General features: G+C 36.3%; 1 protein-coding gene across 7 annotated transcripts in view; it reads right to left on the bottom strand.

Moving 5' to 3' along the window:
* OSBPL8 (oxysterol binding protein like 8) overlaps positions 1-25,334 on the bottom strand; it is a 164,699-nt gene that overhangs the window by 20,437 nt on the left and 118,928 nt on the right. For all 7 annotated transcript variants that reach the window (XM_044941919.2, XM_044941920.2, XM_044941921.2 and 4 more), the window contains 11 exons: positions 25,069-25,139; positions 18,547-18,624; positions 16,678-16,779; positions 14,988-15,191; positions 13,526-13,610; positions 11,815-11,986; positions 8,961-9,198; positions 8,216-8,400; positions 4,722-4,803; positions 4,343-4,441; positions 2,639-2,735 (listed from right to left, as the gene is read on the bottom strand). In XM_044941919.2, coding sequence (XP_044797854.2) covers positions 2,639-2,735; positions 4,343-4,441; positions 4,722-4,803; positions 8,216-8,400; positions 8,961-9,198; positions 11,815-11,986; positions 13,526-13,610; positions 14,988-15,191; positions 16,678-16,779; positions 18,547-18,624; positions 25,069-25,139 — 1,413 coding nt within the window. The remainder of the gene's footprint in view (positions 1-2,638; positions 2,736-4,342; positions 4,442-4,721; positions 4,804-8,215; positions 8,401-8,960; positions 9,199-11,814; positions 11,987-13,525; positions 13,611-14,987; positions 15,192-16,677; positions 16,780-18,546; positions 18,625-25,068; positions 25,140-25,334) is intronic.

The raw sequence follows: 25,334 nt of genomic DNA, 5'->3' as shown, positions 1-25,334 counted from the left end.
AATCAGTGATCTGACTTTTGACCGTATGAAATTAGAAAAAGAACTAATTAAATTCCAAGTAGGTAGAAGAAAGGAAATAAGGATGAGCAGACATCAGTGTATAAAGTGGACAGATAATTCAGAAAATTAGGGAAGCCAAGAATTGATACAGACAGATCAAAATAACACAAATCAGGAATAAAATGAACAGAATCGTGACAGAGCCTACAGACACTGAAAGGAGGGTAAGAGAATACTGTGGATGATTTTACGACAGTAAATTTGAGATCCCCCTCTCTGGCCCTTTCCCTTTTCAGATTCCCATTCTCTGTCCAGTGGCCATGGTTTCTTCAAATTTAGCGTTTGGTGCTCCAGGCTGGAAAGGCTGCAATGTTTCTACCAGCTTACCCTGTTAACTGTATGTAACCTGAAGCTGAGAAGCAAGGGTTCATTCTGGGTGATTTCTGACCTATGACTGTGGACTCCCACTGAATTTGCCTGCAACTGCTCTCTCTTTAATACCTTCAGGCAGCTGCTTTTGGTATTAGGGCCAGAGGTACAGAGAAAGATGGTCCAGGAGGGCTTTATTCAGACATTGTTGTCCATATACATTTTTAACACAGTAAAACCACACAGATCTTTTGTATTCAACTGTATACATGTGCTGGCTTATCATTAAATCATTTATCTTTTATTATATAGTATTCATAGCCATATTATATCTTAAAATAACTGTTTCCTTATTTTAGAGGAAATATGAGTTCTTCATGGGCAAGTTGAAAAATCCAAAGATAATTATCCATAATTCTATAATTCAGGTTAATCATGAAATCTTGATTTTTTTCCTTAAACATGAATGCATGTTTACTTTTACTTTAAAAAAATGAATACTTTTAAAGTAGAGGTGACTCAGAGCATAGATGTATTCTGCTTTTCATTTAACATTGTATCATAAGCTATTTCAGATTATAGTGTACATTAGAATTACCTGAGGAGATTGTAAAAATGTATATTCTTGAGCCCAGTGATTTTGATTTGGTAGGTCAAGACTGGGGTTCAGAATTTCAAAATCTTAACTCGTATTCTGATTATGAAATTGATGGTTCAGGCATACTACTTGAAAAACAAGAGCAGCTGTCCCAAATGATGATAAATTATTTAACCCATAGCTAAGTACCTATATTTCACCTGCTCCACAAAATATAAGAAACCCATTTAAAAATAAATGGTTCTTAGGGCAAAGACTAGTGGTACAAGAAAAAAACAGACCAACAGACCTGAGAAGACAGAACCTGAAATAGAAAATAATGACACTAAAAATCATTTATAAATAGACACTGAGAAAATTAATTGGCTTTTAGTAAAAGAAAGTTATGTTCTTGCTTCACTCCATTCACAATATATACACCAAAGTAAATTAAATTCCAGGCAAATTAAAGATCAATGAAAGCATAAAAGTGTAAGAATATATAAGTGAATTATTACATAAGCTGAAGTGAGAAAGGATTTTTCTGTGACATCAAAAGCAAAAACCATCAAAGGAAAAACTGATAATTTAGTACATCAAAATGTCAAGAGACTACTTGTTAAGAGGAATACACTCTGCCCAGATGTCATTAAATTTAGCTTAATTTAGATTCAAGAAAATGCACCAATTCCTAAAAGAAAATAAATTATCAAACTCTCCAAGCAAGAAGTTTTTATATGAGGATGTCAATAACCAAAGAAGAAATGAAGAAGTTACAAAAAAAATTGCCCCTACAAAGTCTGAACTTAGTAAATTCTTCCAAATTACAAAGGAACAGATAGCTCTGATATACACAACTATATTCACTATAACACTGAAAAAAAGAAGGCTAGCTGCAAGTAATCCCGGAAAGTGTAGCTGGTACTCAATAAAAATTCTACAAGGGTAGAACACACATTCACAAAAGCTATCTACAGTATAGCCAGGGAAGGGACATGAAGAGATGAAGGGTACAGTGGGGAAAAACTCAAATACATGCACTTTCAAAAGAAAATGATCACACTCTGAAACAAGTGGAATATAAAACTAGGCAAAAAAAAAAATCAAACTCAAAAGCCAAGCAAAAAGCATCAAGGGATGCTCTGCTTGTTTGAATTGTCACAGGTTTTAGATTAAGATTTCCTACTGTACATATTTCTTTATTTTCCTTTTTTTTTTCTTTTACAAAAGTTTTTAGTAGCATGTTGCTTGACTCAAGGTAAAAATATCATTACTTTCAATATTGGACTCTGGACAAGTATTCTAACTATATTTAGATTCTCTCTCTCTCTGTTCAAAGACTAAATCAAAAGATCAACCCCTCAGGTACACTGAGATGAAACAAAAAATCTTAGTAGAGCTAAAGGCAAAAGAAATATATTGTGGACTAAAATGGTGAGCTATAGTGGACAGTCATTATTCTGTCTTTTGATGAGTGGTGTTTGCAGTAAATTTACACATAGATGAAACCTCTATTTATGAATGAGCAAAGAAAAACAACAAAAATGAAAAGGCATTATCCAAGTAAAACTGTTACTTAAAATGACATACAATCCCTTGCTGAAAACAGTACAAGACATTGTCTATATTAAAGCTCACCAGAAAATACTACATCCCAGAAAAGTGTATAGGTTGAGACATGGGTAGACTCACCATAGAACTTGGACTTGGCCAGGATACTACCACTAAGGCAAAATCCATCTTTTCGGTTACTGACATAAAAGGCAGATATTGGTGGATGATGAGACACCTATTGGATACAGGAAACATACATGAAAATATAATAATTATAAGCATATTACTGTGATATTATGCAAAGCTCCTTAGAAGTATATTCTAATAATGAATTAAAAGAAATATTTGGTAAGTATTTAACAGTAAAATTAAATACTGATGAGTGTAGGAACCAATCTTCAAGATGTGTCTCAAGGAAACCCACCTCCTGGTGTCCACAGCAGTAGACAAGCTCCCGGGTCAGTTTGTGTGGAAGTCATAGTATGTTACCTCTGAAACTGGGCTATAAGGCAGCGTGTATCTTGGTGTGTGCGCGTCTCTCTCAAATCATTAGCTCTGAACAGCCAGCTTCCATGTTGTGAACAACTATGGAGAGGCCCATGGGATAAGGTACTGACCTCCTCGCAAAAGCCATGCGATGACCTTGGAAGCAGAAGCCTTCAGAAGATTGCAAAGCTGGCTGACATCCTGACCTCAACCTCAGGAGAGATCCTGAGCCAGAACCGCCCAGTAAACAGCTCTCAGATCCCTAACCTTATTATAGGAAATAATAAGTGCTTGTCGTCTTACGCCACTAAGTTTTCAATTTGTTATACAGCAATGCATAATTAATACAGTGCCTACTCTTCATGTAGATTACTGAATAGACTTAAGAAGCTAACAAAAGCGTTAACAAATATGTCATTTTAATAATTAATATTTTGATACATATACATCTTAAGGTTTCTAAAATGAGCCAAAGGTAAAATTAATCACTTCTCAAGCTTCTCAACTTAGTGAAGAATTACAGTAAACTAAAATGTAATCATTTAAAAAATTAATACAGATAAAGTGCTTTCAATCTGAGGAGTACATCAAAATTTATTGGGAAGATGAAGGTTTCTCAAATAACATATTGTATTCTCATCCTCCTTACATTCCCTGTATGAAAAATAAGCAGGCCAGAATTTATTTAGATGAATATCTGGGAAGAAATAGGGTTGGAGAATTAAATTTAAAAATAATGAGGCAAAAAAGTGCAATATCAGGTTATCTAATTGTGAATGCACAGATCAGACTACTGTGGAGTGCTTACAAAGGCAGGTGAGTGCAAGTCGCTCAGTCATATCTGACTCAGTGACCCCCATGGACTAAATGGTCCATGGGCCAGAATACTGGAATGGGTAGCTGTTCCCTTCTCCAGGGGATCTTCCCAAACCAGGGACTGAACTCAGGTCTCCCACATTGCAGGCAGATTCGTACCAGCTCAGCCACCAGGAAAGCCCCAAAAGGCCAGCAATGTAAGATAAATTTAGAAAGATACGGAAGACCCTGAATGTTAGAGAAATGGGTTTAAATTTGATTCAGGAATTGGAGAACCACTGAAGTATCTGGTCACACACACACACACAAAAAACAAACAGCAAAGCAAGAAAAATACAGACTCATTTTTGATCACAGGATTCTATGAGTGTAAGAGAGTATGGTATTTAGTAGTAGTCAGTATTAAGAGGTTAAATGCTTATCAAATGTTCACTAATAAGAAAGGTTAATCAACAGTGAGTTTACTGAGTTAATATTTTCTCTAAAAAAAAATCTTAACTTCCAAATCAGTTTTCCTTCTATAACAAGCATTTCTAATACCTGTTCAGCAATATAAAAAGTTTTGCTGTTTGTTCTGGGATGAATCCACAAACAACGGAAAGTCTCACCAAGTATAGGATTATAAGGTTTCTTCAGTCCCTAGTAAAAAACATACAAGTTTCAAATTATAAACATGGAAGATTCAAAGTACTAACTTAAACCAGTGAAGATGGGCTTAACTGTATCATCTGAGAATTATCCTTATAAAATTATAATGACATGAAATAAAACTAAATGACTTCCATCAGAATATAGGTCTAAACAAGTATTTTGAAATTTTGCTAACTGAAAGAGGGCTTGCTAAGTAATTATTCATAAATAATCTAAGATAACCCCCCAAAAATATATAAGGCTAAAGAAAGTAAAACATAAACACTACCTTTGGCTTTTTATAGAATCCTGACAAATACCATTTCACTACTTTCTTCAGACGGAAATAAGGATTTTCTTCAAGAGCAGCCCTAAAAAACAAAATGATAACATGCAAAAATTTTATAGAACATATCACTAAGTCTCCCTAATATTAATGAAGCCAACAACTGAATATGAAATGATAGGGAAGTACACAATTCATATTTAAAACAGATGGTAAAAGTAACCATGTCAATCAGTATGCAAGAGTCATTTTGCATAATCTAGTTATTTTTCTTATTATTTGATATATTGCCCCAGCCTCTGCTTAAGTAGTTTTTGAAAACTCTCTAAACCAAGGTTTCTCAACTGGGGTTCTATAGAACCCTAGATATTGCTAGGAGTTCTATTTGAAATTGTGATTGAAAAAAATAAAAATAGATTCTGAGATTCACACACTGCATGATCCCTAGCATTTGCAATGATGAAGCAATGGCCAAGTGGTCTTGCTAATGATTTCATTAGAAGTCTTTGGTCCTTTTGTCAGAAAAGGACCACGTGCACTTGATCTAGCCTATTTTCAGCTGGTGTTAATTAGAAGCGATCAACAGTAGCTGGTGAGCGCTATAGTACATCAGCCTCTTCCATGAAGTTGCCTCTCTGAAGCATATGACTATGTCCTTTTTAAGTCCCTAGTATAAAATGCAGAAGTTTCAAATCACCAACATGGAAGGCAAAATAATTTATATCAATCAAAAAGGTTTTAACCCCATCTTTAGACTTGAATCTCCCCTATTTGCTGCCAACTGATTTTCCAGAGTTATTTAATAATTACCAGTTTAATAGATAAAGAACAATTTTCATTTTAAGAGACAGTTTTAGAAGCTACGACTCACCTGTCCCCTTGCCCTTCTGCTGTTGCTGGAAATAGTAAAACACTGATTGTGTTGCTTTTCAGAAGTCAATCTCAGAAGTTTCATATATATACATACACACACACACACACACACACAGCAATTTAACTATTTATACTACTCCGTTTAAGCATGTGTAAAGGTCCAATATGGAGATTTTTGAGATAAAGTGTGAGATGGAGGAGGCCAGGCCTAGGCTTGCTGACAGCTGTGCAGCTTAAAGTTGTTGGACTTTTCGGGCGTTATCCCTCTGATTGTGCTCTTCTTTTCTTGCTTTAAATTCTCTTATTATGAAATTTATTTAAAACTTTACATGCATGTAGAATACATAGTTCAAACACCAAAGCAATATAAAAAAGTATACAGTCTTGCCATTGCCCCATCGCTCCATGTTCTTCCTACTTAACCTAACATAGGCAACTTTCTTTTAAAAATCTTTCTTTTTATGCACAGTTTTCTTAAAGCATAAAGAAGCAAATATAATATATAGCCTTTTTCTTTAAAAGGGAGAGGAAACAATGCATTCTTTTGTACTTTCGTACTTTGCTTTTTTTTTTTTTAACATACCCACACACATAAAATCCTGATGATCCCTCAAAATCAGTCTTAGTGTGGTAAGCTCTTCCTTAGTGTGGATATACCATACATTACTTAACCAGTCAATTGTGGCTGAACACTTGAGTTATGTAATCTTTTGCTATTTCAAGCCCTGCTGCCACAATTTTGTATGTGTATCATTTTGTATATGTAGACTTGTATCTGTAGGAGTTATTCTCAGACATAGGATTACTGGACAAAGGACTGAATGCACTGACATAGTTTTGGTAAATACTGCCAGGCTTCTTTCAAAGGCACCGTGCAAGTCTGGATGAGCCAGCAGCAGTCTATGAGCACCTGCTGCTCCTCACAGCCTCCCCAACACTTTGTGTTGCCTGAAGTACAATCTCTCAATTTGGGGAAATGGGCATCTCTGAAGATCTTATTGTGATTCATCGGAACCTGCCTCATATTTTGAGAGAGAGAAGTTTCTAGGTAGATAAAAAAGGAGAACTGAGGTATAAGAAAATTTAGATTTTTGGTCAATGAGATGGATGGAAAAATAGATCTTACTATGGTTTGAATTTGCACTTTTCTTATTTAAAGTTAAGTTTACATGTTTAAGGACGTGTCTCTATTGTGTGTGTTAGTCACTCAGTCGTGTCCAACTCTGTGTGACCCCATAGACTGTAGCCCACCAGGCTCCTCTGTCTGTGGGATTCTCAGGCAAGAGTACTGGAGTGGGTAGCCATTCCCTTCTCCAGGGGATCTTCCTAACCCAGGGAGTGAACCTGGGTCTTATGCATTGAAGGCAGATTCTTTACCACCTGAGCCACCAGGGAAGCCTTAAGAATCTGCCTGCAGTGCAAGAGACCTGGGTCGATCCCTGGGTTGGAAAGATCCCCTGGAGAAGGGAATGGCTACCCACTCCAGTACTCTTGCCTGCAGAATTCCTTGTTCCTATACTTCACTTTTAAACTTCCTGGTCATTTCTTCCACTCTTTTTTCTATTAAGTTATTGATCATTTTCATTCACTAGTTAAGAACTCTTTTTATTTTAGGTAGCTTAACACTTCATGTATGATTTAATTTGCAAAAATCTCCCACAGTTTTATCAATTATCCTTTGAATCAGCTTATGCTTTTTTTCCTTGCAATATTCATTAATAAACTAATTTACTAATAAACTGAATAAAGATACTGATGAAGAATCTAAAAATCCGGTCACAAGGCCAGAACCTTGTATCTCAGAAAACACAGTGCCTTGAAACTGCTGCTGGAATGGGGGCAGCAGGTGGAACCTTGAAAAGTATGGTTCTCCAAGAAACCGCTGGGAAGGAGGCAGGCAGATCCTCCTCCACCTCCTTCAGGCCTGCCTTTTTCAGAATTACACCCAGGATCAGCTGGCAGGAAGAAAAACAAAGAGAGTGGGGATTTATGCCATGAGCCAGCAATTGGCAGGGAGTTCCGGATGCAATAAGCTGCACATGCCTTATTGCGTACAGAGAGGATAAGCACAAACACAAGCAGAAAGCCCAGGACAGGACCTGCGCGAGGACTCAGGTGAGGAGAGCAGAGAATGCCCACCGCTCTGCCCGTGCTGGGTTAGTGCACAGGTCAGGGGGCCTGTGGCGCAGTGCTGTCAAGGCAGAGGCAGAACTCCTGTCTTGCTCAAGCTTGCGATCGCCCCATCTGCCCTCATAAAGAGAAACATCACAGCGAAGCATTAAACATACTTCTCATTAAGGTCAACTATACTAGTGGTGGAGAAGAGAGAACAGGATCTCATTAGAGCTTCATTTTGGTACAGCATAACATGTCTGACACTCGGCGACCCCATGGACAGCCCACCAGGCTCCTCTGTCCATGGGATTCTCCAGGCAAGAGTACTGGAGTGGGCTGCCATTTCCTTCTTCAGGGGATCTTCCCGACCCAGGGATCGAACCCAGGTTTCCCGCATTGTAGGCCGACACTTCACTATCTAAGCCACCAGGAAACCAACAACTGAAAAGAGCGCTCTGAAAAATCTCTAAAACCATGAAGCATCTTTTAAGAAATGAGAATTTACTTACTCAGATAGGAAATCTGCATGATAGTAGTAATCTGAAAGTTTATCCAGGAAAGAACGGGGTTCCAAAATAAACGTAGGCAGGACCACCCTGGATAGATCCATGCCAGGACGAACTTGTTTCAGCAAAGTCCAGATAAGGCTTTTATTTTCTTCAGACACAGTTTCTGTTTGCGATGCCTCCCCTGCCTTTTGCAATTAACAAATAATACTGAAATACTGTATTTATTTCAGAAGCATAGATATGTATGTAGATAAGACAGCTAGTGCAGAAAAAAATAATTCACTATAGGATTATTCCGAGCATTCTCAAAATGTGAAAACAATCCATTAGGCAATTAGTCAATAGCTATAAAATTCAGTAAAACGGTAGTTGCAAGAGACACTAAAGTGAATGATATTTTCAAAGAATCCATTACAAAAAATATCATACTCTATTTAGACTATGTTTACTTCTATGCATTAGCAACAAGAAAGTTATAAATTCACACTTCCCTGCAGTTTACTTTGTATCTGGCAATAATATCAAGGAGTATCTTATTTCAAAAGAAAACCTGAAGAAAATATAAACTTTAAATTCAATATACTACATTGGCATTTGTATGAGTATATATATTTAGCTGTTTAAAATAAGTATTATATGAATACTGTTCTCTTTTAGGAAAATAAGCAATAGGTCATACAAATATCTTCAATTACATCTATAAATTCATAGAAAATAAAAATCTTTGAAAATCACAAACTGTTACCTCTCCGAGTTCTTCATGGCTCTGTTCAGTGTAGGTGGTCTCCTTTAAAGGCTCAACAGGCTCAGGCTCAATGTATGAGTCATCTTGCCTTTCTGATGTGTCTGTGTCACTTTCTTCACTTTTCCCCAACACCTCATTGTCAGACTCATCATGCTCTTGATCATTTTCTTTATCAGATTTATCAGAATACATATCTTGGTCCTTAAAATGCTGTCGTTCAATTTCACTATCATTTAACCTTAAGGGAAAGAATTATTAGCAGGAAGGATAAAGGAGGTTAAGAATATTTAATTTTTAAGTAAGAATGATATGTAACACTTACTGAGAATTTACTATGTGCTGGACACCATTCTAAGTGTTTTATATATATAGTTTAACTTACTTAATTGTAAAAATGCCCTATGAGATAAGTAAAATGATTATTCTCACTTCACAGATCATTGGGGGCGTAGAGAAACTAAAACTTGGAAAATATTAAAAGATGACCCTCTGAGCTCTTTGCTTCTCTATCCTTTAGGTCTAAATTTTTCTAAACAAAAATTTTAGACTATTTCTTGCTAGACTTTTTTCTTAGTTTTATAAACATCACTTGAATGTTTGAATCAACCTATCACTTCTGGTCTAGAGAAAAACTTTAGGTCAAAACCACCAGATTCTCAAGTGAACACAAATGAATTATGATTTGCTACCTGTAAAGGTCTCCAAATTCACTCATAATAATTCCAAAAATAAAGGAGAAAATGTGTGAGGCAATTATGTTGATTTAATACTTGATTGATAAGTTTAACCCTGGAAAAAAATCCAGGAAGAATTAGAAATGGAAATTTCAGCTTAAAGAAATGAACTTTCAGCCTAAAATTGTTAAGCTGCTATACCCAACCTTATTCTTACTTATATGATTAGGGTTGCTAATCTGCGTAAAAATGAAATAATGAAATAAATCATTTCCAGAATCAAAATTTTTTCAGAAATTTCTTATTTGAGAAAGTACCCATGTGTTTCATTTGGTATAAAAATTTTATAAAGCTCTTTACAAATGACTACACGGTGCCATTACATATGACTGATACTTTAATAATGCTGAGGTAAATAACAGGCCCTAGAAGTGCCATTTGATTCTTACTTTTGCGTCTATTTTTAAAAATCTTCCTATGTTTAGATTTTAATCAGAGAACTCCTAATACAAATTCACTTTTTAAGAATACTTGCTATTTCCTTTCTTATCCTTTACAATCACATATTTTTAAAAAACATTAAGTCTAAAATTTCTGTCTTTGCTTTCTTACCATTTAGTCTCTCCTTTACCCTTCATAGTGTGGTTTTTATTTTCTTTTTTGTTTTATCCTCTCTTCCCCTTTGGCAAGCTATCCAGTTTCAAGACTTTATCACTTCTATTTGATGATTTCCCGTGCTTGCTTTTAAATGCTCGGCTGACCATCTATATGTCCAGAAACCATTGCTTCTTCAACATGTCCAATATTTATATTATCCAATTACAAACAAAGAAAAGAGACTCAAATTTTTTTAATGAATATATATGTGGAGCAGATGAATTTTTAAGATCCCCACATAAGAATATTTAAGGATTACCTGGTATTCAATAACACCAGGGGAAGAGGCCCCCTCAAAAATCCATTCCTGTATAAGTTGCACCTCCCTCCCCGACATCCTATCTCATTCAGGCTCCTATACGAGGATAAAATAAAGCTACACTGCTCAGTCACTTCAGGTGTGTCTGACTCTTTGTGACCCTAGGGACTGTAGCCCGCCAGGCTCATCTATCCATGGGATTTTACAGGCAAGAACACTGGAGTGGGTTACCATTTCCTTTTCCAAAAATAAAGCTATAGGTTACATTAATAGATCTACAAAGAAAGCATGTAAAAGATCAGGTAATGGTAGTTTTAAAAGAGAGTAAAGAAAAATAGTTAAAAGAAAATGAAGAAAAAAGTTCAGTTCCAGTTACAGGGAGGAGAGGAGAGAAGCAGCTTCACTTTGAGAATAACCTCAAAGCCGGTATCAGTAAGTGACTACAGAGAAGCCGAGGGTTGGGGCCAGGGAGGAAACAGGGAGGTCTATTTCTCTTGCAAAGCAACAGAAGAGATCTGAACCACAACAAACCTCTGAACCTCTTCTTTCCTTGGAGAAAATTTTTTTTACTATTAACTACAACAAATGCTTCAGGGGGAGAAAAAAAAAAACAAAAATATACAGTTCAAACTTGAAATGCCATATAACAGAAGAATTCCACAAACACCAGGTACAATAAGCCAAGTCCCATTTAAAACAAAACAAAACAAATACTGTTATAGAACAGCAATAGAAGGATGAATTACATCTCATTTTTATGAGGCAAGAAAGGCTTCACATATAATATTTGAAATTGAGATTGGCCTTGAAGAAAACACAGGAGTATGATAGAAAAAAAGCAAGGAGGACTAGAAATCGTTCTTAATGGAGGGAACACTGTACACAAAGACAAGATTGTTAGTATGGTTGTATTTAGGAAAGAACAAGTAAGTCACATTAGCTGGGATCAAAGAACTTTCTACACTTCATCATAGCAACTGAACAAATTTTAAACCAGGCCATAGGGGTTTAATGGAGTAGGAAATGGTAACCCACTCCAGTATTCTTGCCTGAAAAAGCCCATGGCAGAGGAGCCTGGTGGGTTGCGGTCCACGGGGTTGCAAAGGGTCAGACACAACTGAGTGACTGAGCAAGCACACAAAGGGGTCTAAAGCAGATGAGTTTCAGTCCTAAATACAATACAAAAATTCTCGGCCTGCCGACTGACCTAGTGAGTAACACAGTCTTGAAAATAACCACCATATTAGTGGCAATATCTACTTACTGGAAATTGTCACCACTGTGGAGATTGTTAGCACGTAATAAGCCATACAAAGTCACATGCGTGCTCTCTGATGAGATGCTCAGGTCATGTTCTTTTCCTTCCCTGATCATTGTACGTTTAAGAAGACTAGAACATTTCAAAGCCAACTCCAAAGCATCCATCCAGCACCTTCCTAGAAGAATGCAGATTCAAAAGCAGTGTAACTCAAGGAACTAGAAAAACTAGCACCCAACATAATTTATCACAGTTAACTTCTGAACATATTATTTCTCTCAGAAACATGCACTGTAAAAGCTAATTAGAATATAAAATCCTTCCAGGATTTCTTAATGCAATTCTTCAGCATAATAAATGCTTTTTGCATTCTAAATATCTAGAAACCACTGGTAAATAAATAGCATTAATGCACATTAAGAAATACACTTAATCTAAAATAAGTGTACTTAATTTTTAAAAGTTTCTAATGTTAACACATAGTATAATTTGAGGGTACCAAAAAGGTACATAAAATATACCTAAGAATTAAGTTTCTACTAGGAAACAAACTAAAATAATATTTTGTTGTTGATAAGACATCTATCCCAGGTTTAGCACCTCAATTTTAAGTCAGAAAAATGCCTGTACAAATAATGTTATTGTCATATTAGTCAGGAGAAACATTAACAACTTAATTTTTTAATGTGTGGTTGACTATATTTTTTTAAATTTTATTTTATATTGGACTATATAGTTGGTTTACAGTGTTGTGTTTCCAGTGTACAACAAAGTGATTCAGTTAGACATATACAAATATCTCTTCTTTTTCAAAACCTTTTCCCATTTAGGTTGTTATAGATTGTTGAGCAGAGTTCCCTGTGCTATTCAGTAGGTCCTTGTTTGTTATCCTTTTTAAATATAGGAGTGTGTACATGTCGATCCCAAACTCCCAATTTAGTCCTCCTACTATTTTTGAAATTAAAATTCAGAACAGTATTAGCAGAAAAAAAATGCTAATTGCTCTAAGAAGTCATATATATTTGTTTCAAGATATACTAAAAAATCAGCCAAATAAATCATTTTCATAATGAAAATGCATGCATATGATATTTTAATTTAAAAAATAATCATCTAGTGAAAGGAAACTTTAGAAGGTTACATGACTCCCTAAGCTAAGATGGTCTAAACTATAAAACATAAAAGTTGGGGGAAAAAAATCCATTACCAGTTATTAAGGTTTTAAAGATACCTTGCTCTCATATAAGTTAAACCCTCCCTATGTTTGTCTCAGGAAGTAAATATTAAGTAATAAAGTACATAAGAGGAGCTCGCATTTGAATGTCTTACGTAAAGAAAAATAATGCACGTGGTGTCTCATGTTAATATTTAATGATAAAATATAAATATGATTAAATGTACTTCTAAAATGACAAAACAATGAATTACCACAGAGAACACTAACCAAGCCAAGAGAGTGTTGATACGTCATGAAAGATGAGGCGGAAACTCCAGGCTGCTAATATATCACTCAATTATACAATGCTTCCTTTCTATCAGATTTCCGTTTGTCAACCAAGTTGATGATATAAATATTTAATGTTCTAAACAATTTATGATTATAATACCTTTATTGAAATTCCATACCAAAGACAAATTTCCAAAAGGAAAACACAGTCATATATGAAATAAACCCTTAAAAATGAGGATCGAAATCCAGCCCTTTATTTCTATTTACCGTCTGACTCTGAAGTGGCTCGGATGATCAAATAACTGCTAGGTAAGGGCTGAGTTATGGATCCAACTGCTTCACCTTTTGGACCCTTAAAAAGCAAAATAACAAAATAAATGGTGTATAGTATTATGAGATCTCAACTTTATATTATTCATTATTACCTGTAATAAACTAAGTAAGGCACGGATTATAATTTTTAAAAGCAAGCAGGCATTAATTTCATGCTTCTTGAGAGCAAATGTCAAGTAGTCAGGAAAGCTTTCCTCTTCCATCAAACTTAACTTCCTTACCAGAAAACTGAATTTATAGTTAACACTTAATATTATCTCTGCAGATGGTTTGCATATTTTAAAAAAGCCTACACTCTAATATACTAGACCAAATTTTAATTTAATGGAGAATTTCCACACTACAAAAACTACTAGCTAAGAACTACTAAATTTCTGGAAGCCTAAAGAAACAGCTGGAAATATAAGAGAGAAATGAACTTTTACTAGGTCTGGGGAAAAATAATTTTTTAAGTTGTCAGATCAAAGAATAAACGGATTTTAAGAAGCATATACATCAGGAAGTAAGGTGGAGCATTCAAAATGAAAAAAGCAGAAACAAATCAATATGATTTCAACAAATCCTACAGTATCCCCTGGATGTTTTCAAATGGCTTTATAATTTATGGTCCAGTTCCTAGAACCACTATAGAGTAGGGCCATGAGTCAAATTGCCTGGTTTCAATCTAGTATGACTCCAAGAAAAATTACCTAAGTAACTTCTTTAGGCCTCAATCTCTTTATCTGGGTAATAAGAGAAATTTGTATCCTCCTTACAGGTCGAAGAATTAAAAAAAAAGATTCCATATAGTATGCTGAAGAGTCCCTGACACAAAGTAGAAATTTACAAACATTATTCTGTTCCTATTCATAGGAGTGACCACAGTCATGCTTTTCAGTTATAAAAGCGTTAGAGCTCCATCTTCCAAGAAAGCTGCCTCTCAAGAGTAAATAAGACCACTCCTGTTTACAGGCTTCCAGTCCCAAGTTTACATCCCTGCAGGAAAGACCACCAAAAGAAAAGGCAGCTTCTGTCCTAGGGAGTCTGACAAATTGATCAAGAGAAAAACAGTCATAGTAAACCAGATACAATATTACAAAGCAAAGCTAGTAACTGCAAACTAAAAAAATAGTACAAACAATCCACACAGACAAGAGAGAAAAGGGAACAACATAAATTTGGGAAACATTTTCCGGAGAAATTTTTAAGTCTGATCTTAAAGGTAAAATAAACTAAGCACTTTGGTGCACATTTCATTGTGGGCAGAGACGGAAGGAGGAACAATGTGACTGCAGACAGAAACATTTAAGCCCTAGCAGAGGACAGCAACCGCTAGGCGGTCACTCACTGATTTAGCTCAGTTCTACTTACAGATTGTCATCCTTACTTTTTGCCTGGGTAACAAGTGCTTACTTACCTTCACCGCCCAAATAGACTGTTCCAAAGGATGGAAAAGTTTAAAACAAAAGCCATCCTTTTTTGATGGACGTTCAATGATCTCACAGGCATTCAGAAGGACTGTTCCTACCCATTGACCATTTTTCTGGGTTTTATAGATCAGTAGCACACCAGGTTTCAACACACACCACAATTTGGTCCAGCTCTTTAGGGTGCCACGAATCTACAAAAAGATAAGTTTAGTTTAAGAAATAAAGGTCTGTTTTTCTGCTTCACAAGATACTAAATGAATAGAGGCAAATAGGGTGTTTTAATCTAAAATTTTCAAAAAATGTACATTTTAAATTCACTAGATGTATATTTGTTAAGCTACTAATTAGCCAGCACTACAAATAAATGTGAAAACAGCATGGCTGCTACTTCTGCTGCTGCTGCTGCTAAGTCACTTCCGTCGTGTCCGACTCTGTGCGACCCCAGAGACGGCAGCCCACCAGGCTCCCCCGTCCCTGGGATTCTCCAGGCAAGAACACTGGAGTGGGCTGCCATTTACTTCTCCAATGCGTGAAAGTAAAAAGTGAAAGTGAAGTTGCTCAGTCGTGTCTGACTCTTTGCGACCCCATGGACTGCAGCCTATGAGGCTCCTCCATCCATGGGATTTGCCAGGCAAGAGTACTGGAGTGGAGTACTTGTCCGGCTACTACTTCTAAGGAACTTAAATTCTAGTGGGAGACTGCATCACATCAACAGTTTCAAAATAATCCTAATCTTCCTGGCCAGGTCAGGGGCCATTAAAATATAATTTCTTAGTACCAAGATCTGGAGCTTAAACACTTAGTAAGTAGAGCCAATATAAGTCCAAAGGTGTTTTCAGAATAACATGCAAGAAGACCTCAGTATTACTTCAACTATCAAGGAAATTATCACTAGACTCCCATTTTAGTAAGAGAACTTCCCTGACAGATCTCACAAAGATTTTAGTTTGAAGGCTGTACCTACCCTTGGGGAAAGAGAAAAGCTTTTCAGGGGTGGGGTGATTTTTAGGTGAAAGCCGGGTACTGAAACTTTCTGGGAGTCAGGGTCTTACAAAATCATTCTCAAAGTTAGCATTAGTCTAAAAAATTCCTACCAAATATCCTACAAATAACAGTGATACAGAGAATAGAGTGATTAGGATGATAGAAATGGAAAAAAAAAATAAGTAGGAATACCCAGAGGCTAAAAGAATAAGATATGGAAAAAAATAAGATATGGAAATAGCAATATGTATGTTTTTCAGAAAATTAAAGCTTTTCAAATGACAACTTTTACACTAACTTTGTCTCATATCTTCACCAAAATGCATATACACCAAATCTACAACCATACTAAATGAGAATTTGAACAGCAAACAGAACATTTCTTCACTTCACATTGATTGGACTATGTCCTGTCATATATATCACAAAGCTTTTTTTTTTTCACAAAGCTTTTTAAAAGCACTGCTATCCATATTTGATGTTGCTGTCAAGAGAGCCAACATTAAGGTTCCTGCTCTCCATTAAGATTGGAACACAGACCTCCTGGGATACAATTAATGGCTTCTTCGTCAGTGAAAAAAATCATCCTAGAGTTGTTTTTGTCTCGCAAGCTTTTAGGCAGGTGCAGTCTGGGCTTTCCTATGCCAGTTGGTAAATATCCAGCAATTTGAATTCAAAACAATACAAACTGACCTTCAACCAATCAGCCATAACAATAACAGAAGGATCTGTGATTGTACTGAGTAACTCCTTTGTGGCTCTTTTCTTTTCTTCTCGGTAATTTTTCTTTTGTACCTATTTTATAGAAATAAGAGAAAAATAAAAAACTTCATTAGAAACAGGCAATTTCTTTTCAATTTTTTAACTTTATGGAATGTAAAAATTTTACACTGTAAAATAAAATTTTAAACCTCTTTTAGAATTCTAGCATCTTAGGACAGAAGAGCTTTTTTTTTAAAGAATTTTAACCCTTTTAAAGTTACACAATACATGAATATGAACTCATGGTAAAAATTTCAAACAACAAAAGCTAAAAACCATTTTTAATATACCCTCTCCTATTTTGATCCCCAGAATTGATCACTGTTAACCTTCAGGAAAACACTATAATGTTCAGGAAACACTATACACTCAGGTCTTTTCAAATACATAGCTTTTGTGTTTGCTTTTGCTTTTTCTAACACATAAAAAAAGGTTCTCCAATATTTCTTGGAGTATTTCAACTCTATTTCCATTCCTTGCCTACCTCATTCTTTTAACTGCTACAAAGATTCTTCCTATGAAGAAAACAATAAGAGGTAACATTTACTGGACACCTTCTGTGTACCTGTCCCTACTGTTAGCACTTTACATGTATTACCACATTTAATACTTACAATAACCTTGGGGAGTAAGACTATAATTATCCTTATTCCCTAGATGAGAAAACTTGATACCCAGAGAGTAAACTGCTCAGTGTCACATCGCTAAGTAAGTAGTGGAAGCAGAATGCAAACAGAAGCAGACTGGCTCTAAAAGACACGTCTGAACCACCATGCTATACTGCCTCTGTAATTTTTCTTAATATACTCTCTTGGTAATCTACTCTGTTGTCAGTTTTTCATACCACAAACAATGCTATAACTACTTAGGATTGACAATCTTGCTCTCTTTCCTGACACTAATACATAAGATACAAATAATTAAGAAACCACAACAGTGAAATTAATACATTCAAATTATCAAAGTTTTACCCTTCCTAAGTCACTTCTGAGATAATCTGGGAAAGCAGCAGTGGAGCAGTCTTATTATTTATTACTTTGTGTTGCTTATGAATAGAAGATAACCTATCAGTGATTTTTCTTAAAGTAAAACACAAAATTTTCCTAGTTGCACTTAATGGTAAAGAGACTACATACACACAACAAAATTTTAATAATTATACAGTCAAAAAAATTTAGACTTTGGTCTTTATTAATGTGCATAAGTGAATTAACAGGTTTAATATATGATTATAAATGTAAATACATATGGGATCAGATATGGAAAAGAGGGGGGGGTGGCAAAACAGACTGTATGGGAATCAAGAATCAATCAGAAAGCATGTGCTCCTTAAGCTCCAGGGTCTGTGGCCATTCTGGAAGGCAAGTCCAGTATTACCTATTTCTTAAGGGAAGCTAGAAGCCTGGACCTGTAATTGCTGGCTCAAATTTTTAAAACATTGTGTAGGTCAAACAAAATGTATCTACCTGTGGACCAAATTCAGCCCATGACCTAGCAGCCAGGAAACTCTAAGATCAAAGGGCAGAGAGCTTCCCATCAGGAGTTCCATCGCACAGCAATGTGCCGGACTCAGGCACAACTGTGCAGACATCCAGTCCTCAGCCCCACCCACGGAGGGCAGAGCAGCGCTGGGACGCATCAGAAAGCCCTTTCAGCTGACTCCAGCGTGCCACGCAAACACAAACAGTAACAGTTTTTTTTTTTTCCTTTAGGAATACAAATACTTCTTTCTTTATTAGCCTACTTTCAAAAGCACAGGTAAAGCGTAACATTAGTTATAAAATAACTGTGGAAACTAACCTTGAGAGATTCCTTTTTTGTAAGCTTGCTTGAAGCTGAACTGTCTTTCTCTGAGCCATTATAAAGTTTAGATTCAGACTGAAACCATACAGACAGGAAGAAAAGAGAAATAATAATTAAAACTGTCACTTATTCTCCACATACACATGGCACATAAAACTGATATTCAAATTATGTTTGTGACCTTCTTCCCATTCATTACCGTGATTTTAGGCAAATATCAATTTTCAAATACTGATTTTTCTTATACAGTATTTGGGTTTGAAAACTAATCCACATTAAAGCCACAGAAACACAAAAATAAAAACTTGTCAATAAATCAGCATACAACGTAAGGTTAAACAAGATCATTTGAAATGCTCTGCATTCTGTTTTCGGAGAAGGCAATGGCACCCCACTCCAGTACTCTTGCCTGGAAAATCCCATGGATGGAGGAGCCTGGTGGGCTGTGGTCCATGGGGTTGCTAAGAGTCCGACACAACTGAGCGATTTCACTTTCACTTTTCACTTTCACGCATTGGAGAAGGAAATGGCAACCCACTCCAGTGTTCTTGCCTGGAGAATCCCAGGGACGGGGGAGCCTGGTGGGCTGCTGTCTATGGAGTTGCACAGAGTCGGACACGACTGATGTGACTTAGCAGCAGCAGCAGCAGCAGCATTCTGTTTTTCAGAATACTTCTAAAGAATATAGTTATTTTATACAAAATAATTCTCAGGACAAGCATATCCAAAGCAGTGTAATTTTTTAGACTGAAATATTCTAAAAACCAAAAAACTAGCAAATTGCTGCAAACACTGCCCTGTTACTACTCCTTCTCCAAAGGGAGTAGATACAAACATCTTCAGGAATTAGAACTGAAATACCCTCATTTGTATAGTGTTTAAAAAGCAATATTCCCAGCACTTCTTTCTAACTATCCAGTGCCTCAAAAAATAAATATTAACGCCTCAAACTTGTTTTCTGATTTCGCTTATACTTGATATTTAAGTTTGATCCTTGTAAGAATCTTGAAAAACAGGCATAACAAGTGGTTTTATCTCCATTTTACAAATCATGAAAGGGAGGCTCATGGACATTGATTTTCTATATAATCAATCAATAGCAGGGATCAGAACCTAGTGCTGTTAATCCAGTCCTCTTTCAAGAAGACTACTTTCTTCCACCAGAGTAGAAGAATATAAAACTAAAAGCTGCTTCTATAAATACTGGAACAATAAAATTGAACATAATCCTTCACTGTCGTATGAATTTCATTTTTATCTATTGTTAGACAAGGCAGAAGGTGCTTCAAGTTCACAGCATTACTCCTAGGGCCAAGAAAGTATATGGGACTTGATTTAAATGGTAGCTTTCAAGTGTTGAAATGGCCAGATCTGTATAATATCACTAGATGTGATCAAGGAGGAAGAACACTGGGAAATAAACTCCCTCACTCAATTTTAAGATCCATGAACACAGGCACCATGCTTATTCAACAACTGCAGCCAGATAGCACCTGGGGTAATTTGGGCTTTGCAGGTGGCATGAGTGGTAAGAACCCACTTGCTAATGCAGGAGACTTAAGAGACCTGGGTTTGATCCCTGGGTCAGGAAGAACCCCTGGAGAAGGGCATGGCAACCCACTCCAGTATTCTTGTCTGGAGAATCCTATGGACAGAGGAGCCTGGCAGGCTATGGGCCATAAGGTTGTGACGAGTTGGACACAACTGAAGTAACTTAGGGGAGAAGGCAATGGCACCCCACTCCAGTACTCTTGCCTGGAAGTAACTTAGTAAAGCAAGGGCTCAATGAATACCTTCGGAATTATCAAAATGAAACTAGCACTTGCAGTTCATCTCTCTTAAAAATGCCTCTGCTATTTAGTACAAAATACTAACTATTACGCTGATGGTAAAATAAGTGGCTGAACTGGAAGGGAACTGCAAACTACACTCAATGTAGAAGGTGCGGATTAACCTAATTAAATTTTTGTTAAAGTTACTCTTTTGAGAACTGCACTTGAAACATCACACGGCTTACTTTCATGATGACAAGATATACTGTGATATCAAAACCATTTCACAAAAGTCATCAAGCCAAATAGGTCTCTGTCCTCTCCTTGCTGCTGGAAACTCAAAGATGACACAGCTACTGTCAGAGGAATATAATGGTTTCTATTTCCCACAGCTTAATAGGAAAATGTATATTATAATGTACTTTTTAGATATTATTAAGTAAAGAATTTCCATAGTGTTAACTTAAAAGTTAGTGAAAATGAACAGTCTGACTCTTTACCAAGTACTGTAATAAATACTTTATGTGTTCTGCCTCTTTTAATCCTCAAAGCCACCTTTCGAGACTCCAGTACTCTTGCCTGGAAATCCCATGGGCAGAGGAGCCTGGTGGGCTGCAGTCCATGGGGTCGCTAAGAGTCGGGCACGACTGAGCGACTTCACTTTCACTTTTCCCTTTCATGCATTGGAGAAGGAAATGGCAACCCACTCCAGTGTTCTTGCCTGGAGAATCCCAGGGACAGGGGAGCCTGGCGGGCTGCCATCTATGGGGTCGCACAGAGTCGGACACGACTGAAGCGACTTAGCAGTAAGTAAGTATGAGACAGTAGTCGTTTCTTCTTCTGCTAATCAGGAAACTAAGACTAACAGATTAAATAACTTTCCAAAGTCACAGAGCCATAAATAGATGATCTGGGATTTGGACTCTGGTGTGCCTAATTCTCAGTCTCATGCTCTTAGCCCTCTCACCACATTTATTGCTCATCTTTTTACAACTATTCATATAGAATCTCAGACTCAAATTTAAGACTTGTCTTTATGAATAACAGGAAATCTATTTCCCTAGACATGACAAGACTGGCTTGGAGGTTCCTAAATGATTCTGGCATCTAAGGGACCAGTAGGCCAAATGGCTATACCAAGAGCTTGCTAAATTACAGCACACATACTTCAAAAAATCCTGCCATACAGTGTAGCTAGTTTGGGGGAAAGAAAAGAAATCCAGTGACCAAGTTCTATATTCTTTTCAACGTAATACTAAGTCTCATGAATCAACAAGTTACCTTTTAAATATCAAGAATCATAAACTGTTTTTATTGGAAATATTTTATTAAACTAAGTTTCCTTCTTTGATAACCTTACTGACCACTGTCTTAATGATGACACCTTATGGGCTGTGTCACTATGGGAAGATATTCTCTTCCAGTCTTAATTGCCTTATTTATAAAATAAGGATATTCCTACTAACTCATAGCGTTGCTTTGGGTAATGAGGCAGTGTGCACGTGTTTAACACAGTACTTGATATGTATTGTGTTTCAGATTTGTGACTATCTCCTAGACTGCAAGTGTTGACAAAAATATAATCTTCAGATAAATGGAACATTAACAGAACTAAAATACTTTCGACTTGCTTTGAAAACTAAAATACTGTAGACATAAGAATAACAGCAATAATGATGTTACTATGATTCTATCAGATATTTTGATTTGGAAAGGTTTTTTTTTTTTTAAATGTCCAAGTAAACATATTTTTTACAGCAAGTGATAGATGACTTAGCAAACCTACAGGCAAGGAGACTGATGACTGGAGAATCAAGTCAAGAGATCTCAGCTCAGAAACTCCTTATCCTTGTAACAGGATTCCTTTTATCCCACTAGAAATATTATTCATGCTGGCAATTCCTTTCATTGAGATAGACAATTGAAATTTTATTTAAAAATGCTAAAAGGAAGAAGAGATGATCTGATTAACTGCCTTCTTCAATTCCTTCATTTACAGGATGCATAAGAAACAGGAACTGCTTTTATTTCTAAAATGGTGGGGGCTGAGTTAAAGAAGGGTTGTGCCTATTGGTCTCAATTATGTATTTTTAAGAAATAACACTTAAGTGCAAAATCAATGACCTAAATGACAGTGTTGACAGTTTTTGCATCAAATTCATAAAAGTATAAGGTTAAAATTATTTAATGGCTTCAGTTATACAGATCAATCACAGAAGGAATAACAAGATTTTGTTTTCCAAAGTTACTTAGGTAAGAACAAAATCTTCATAATTCCATGAGAATAAGGCTCGATATAAATGCATACATTTTAGGATTCTTCCGAAAAGTAATACAGTAGAATTATATGTTAAACTATTCAAGGACAAGCTAGCGACTGTATCTCTTAAGCTAACAGAATAAACTGAGATTAAGAATCAGTAAGATTCAGCTCTTGGAAAACAGAACGAGTACAATTTTACTTACACTAAATAGTTACCACACCAAGAAGCCCATTCATTCACTGTAGTTCTTTATTCAAAGGACGAAAAATGAGTTCTCAAACACCTATTATTAACCAGGTACTCTGTCAGGCACTTACAGTATCACAATCTGTGAGTTAGATTTTATCTCCTTTGTACAGAGAAGAAAACTGAAGCCACTGTGAATTCTAGCTCTAACACTTTGACCCTTGGAGAGCTATCTAACTTCTCTAAGCTTCATTTATAAAATGGGGCCAGTAATACCTGTCTTCTAGTATTGTTAAGAGAGTTAAAATGACACTTAGCAAGCTCTTAATACAAACTAGCTATTAACATCATTGTAATTAACATCTAAGAAGTCATAGGCAATGTATGAGAATCAAGATTCAAATTCACTTTTTTAAAGTAGCGAGTGCTTGATGTCCAGTAGAACTTTCTGAATAACAGCAATATTCTATATCTGAGTGGTTAAATATGGTAGCCACTAGCCACATATGGCTAGTGAGTTATTGAGATGTGGCTTGTGCAACTGAGGAAACAAATTTCTAATTTTACTTAAAGTTCATATACAATTCGGTGCTATTACACTCGAGGTGCAGTCTAGTTTCCTTGTTTTTCAATAATCCGCACTGCTTCCCTTTCCAGGCTCCCTCTCCTCCTGCCCCCTCCTGCCCCTCCCCCACTCTCCTGTTTAGAGACTAGGAGGCTGTGGCAGGTAGGGCTGGAGTTTAGGCTTCTGAGTAGGAATACCAATTAAACGTACATTCACCAATGCTCGTATTAACTGCTTGAAAATAGGTTTTTAAAATTCCATAAATCTCACTGCGTTTGAACCATGGCAGAACCAAGACAAGCTACCTCCTTGTTAGGTGAAAGTGAAAGTGAAGTCACTCAGTCGTGTCCGACTCTTTGCCACCCTGTGGACTGTGTAGCCCACCAGGCTCCTCCGTCCATGGGAGTCTCCAGGCAAGAATACTGGAGTGGGTTGCCACTTCCTTCTCCAGGGGAATCTTCCCGACCCAGGGATGGAACCCAGGTCTCCCGCGTTGCAGGCAGACGCTTTAACCTCTGAGCCACCAGGGAAGCCTTGTTAATTACTCATCTTATATAAAATGATTAAGGCATTTCTCATGTGTTTCTCTTTGTATTTTATACATCAAAGTATGACACTAAACTCTCACCTTATATACTTTTACCCATATTAAATAGAGGATGGACTTTTATGTAATGAAAAGTTAAGTGTGAATAAAATTTGTATAAAACATCATGGAATCCTCTGACTCAACCACTCTCAAGAATAGAACAAAAAATGTCCAGTTTTACAAGCAAAGCCTATTCTAAGAACAGCAGAGAATTCACTAGCTTAAGAAACAGATTTTCTTACAGTCATTGAAGTTTGATTCCATAAACAAAAAAGCTTCTTCTGCTATTAAACCTGACCAGAAATAAATCAAAAGTCAAATCCATTGACAAATTATAGAAAATCTAGTGAATTACAAACCCAGAGGAAAGCCTATGCATCATCCAGTACTTCTCAAATTTGAATAGTACTCTTAGAGAAAAAAATCTCAACAGACCTAAGAATATATGTGTTAGTCGCTCAGTCACGTCCGACTCTTTGTGACCCCATGGACTGTACAGCCTGCCAGGCTCTTCTGTCCATGGGATTTTCCAGGCAAGGATACTGGAGTGAGTTGCCATTTCCTTCTCCAGGGGATCTTCCCAACCCAGGGATCGAACCCGGGTCTCCTGCATTGCAATCAGATGCTTTACCATTTGAGCTACTAGGGAAGCTCAAGAATATATACAAGTACCCAATTTGAAAACTACTAATTTAGGGAACTCTGTCTTATTCTAAGAAACTGTCTTTCAGCTGCATGCTGCTATTGTAAAAGATATTTGGTCTTTAACTGTTAAAATGTACATGTTGTTGATAGTCATTTGAATGAACCCAAAACACTTAAAACTTTAAAAAAAAAAAAAGAACCCTGACTGTTTCTCCAGACGGAAGCCTCAGACTTAAGTCTGAGATGTGTGCTGCAGCAGACATACCAGAACAGTATCACTCAGGAGAGAAGCCTGGTTACCAATCGGCTATATTTCCGAATAACCAACGCGCCTAAACCAGCCCCATGGGAATGTTCCTTTTCTCATAAATACTACCTGGTTTAGATATACCAACATAAACACATCCCATAAAAATCTGATAAGATTTTGGTGTTAGTTCACTCATCTTTAATATTAGAAAAATATTATGATCAAATACTTGAGGACAATATGCTTACCTTGCTCTTTGACATAGAAAGTGAAGATTCATCCTTATTTTGAGAAATGTCTTCCTTTCCTCTTTCAAAACCTTTAAAAACATAGTTATTATTTCAGTATTACCACATTTGAACATATACAGGCAATAAAAAGCAAATACACATAAGTTATTCAGTTTCAAATATACATTATACAATATTTGATGTATATCAGTGCAAGAAACCTAGATTCAACATACAGTTTTAAACTATTATAGTTTAAAGACTACTAAGGGGTCATCTGTAGT

The sequence above is a fragment of the Bubalus bubalis genome, chromosome 4 (assembly GCF_019923935.1).
Source record: "Bubalus bubalis isolate 160015118507 breed Murrah chromosome 4, NDDB_SH_1, whole genome shotgun sequence".
NCBI classification, from domain to species: Eukaryota; Metazoa; Chordata; class Mammalia; order Artiodactyla; family Bovidae; genus Bubalus; species Bubalus bubalis.
Note: the sequence above shows the minus strand (reverse complement) of the source record. Positions and strands in the feature narration are given on the sequence as shown.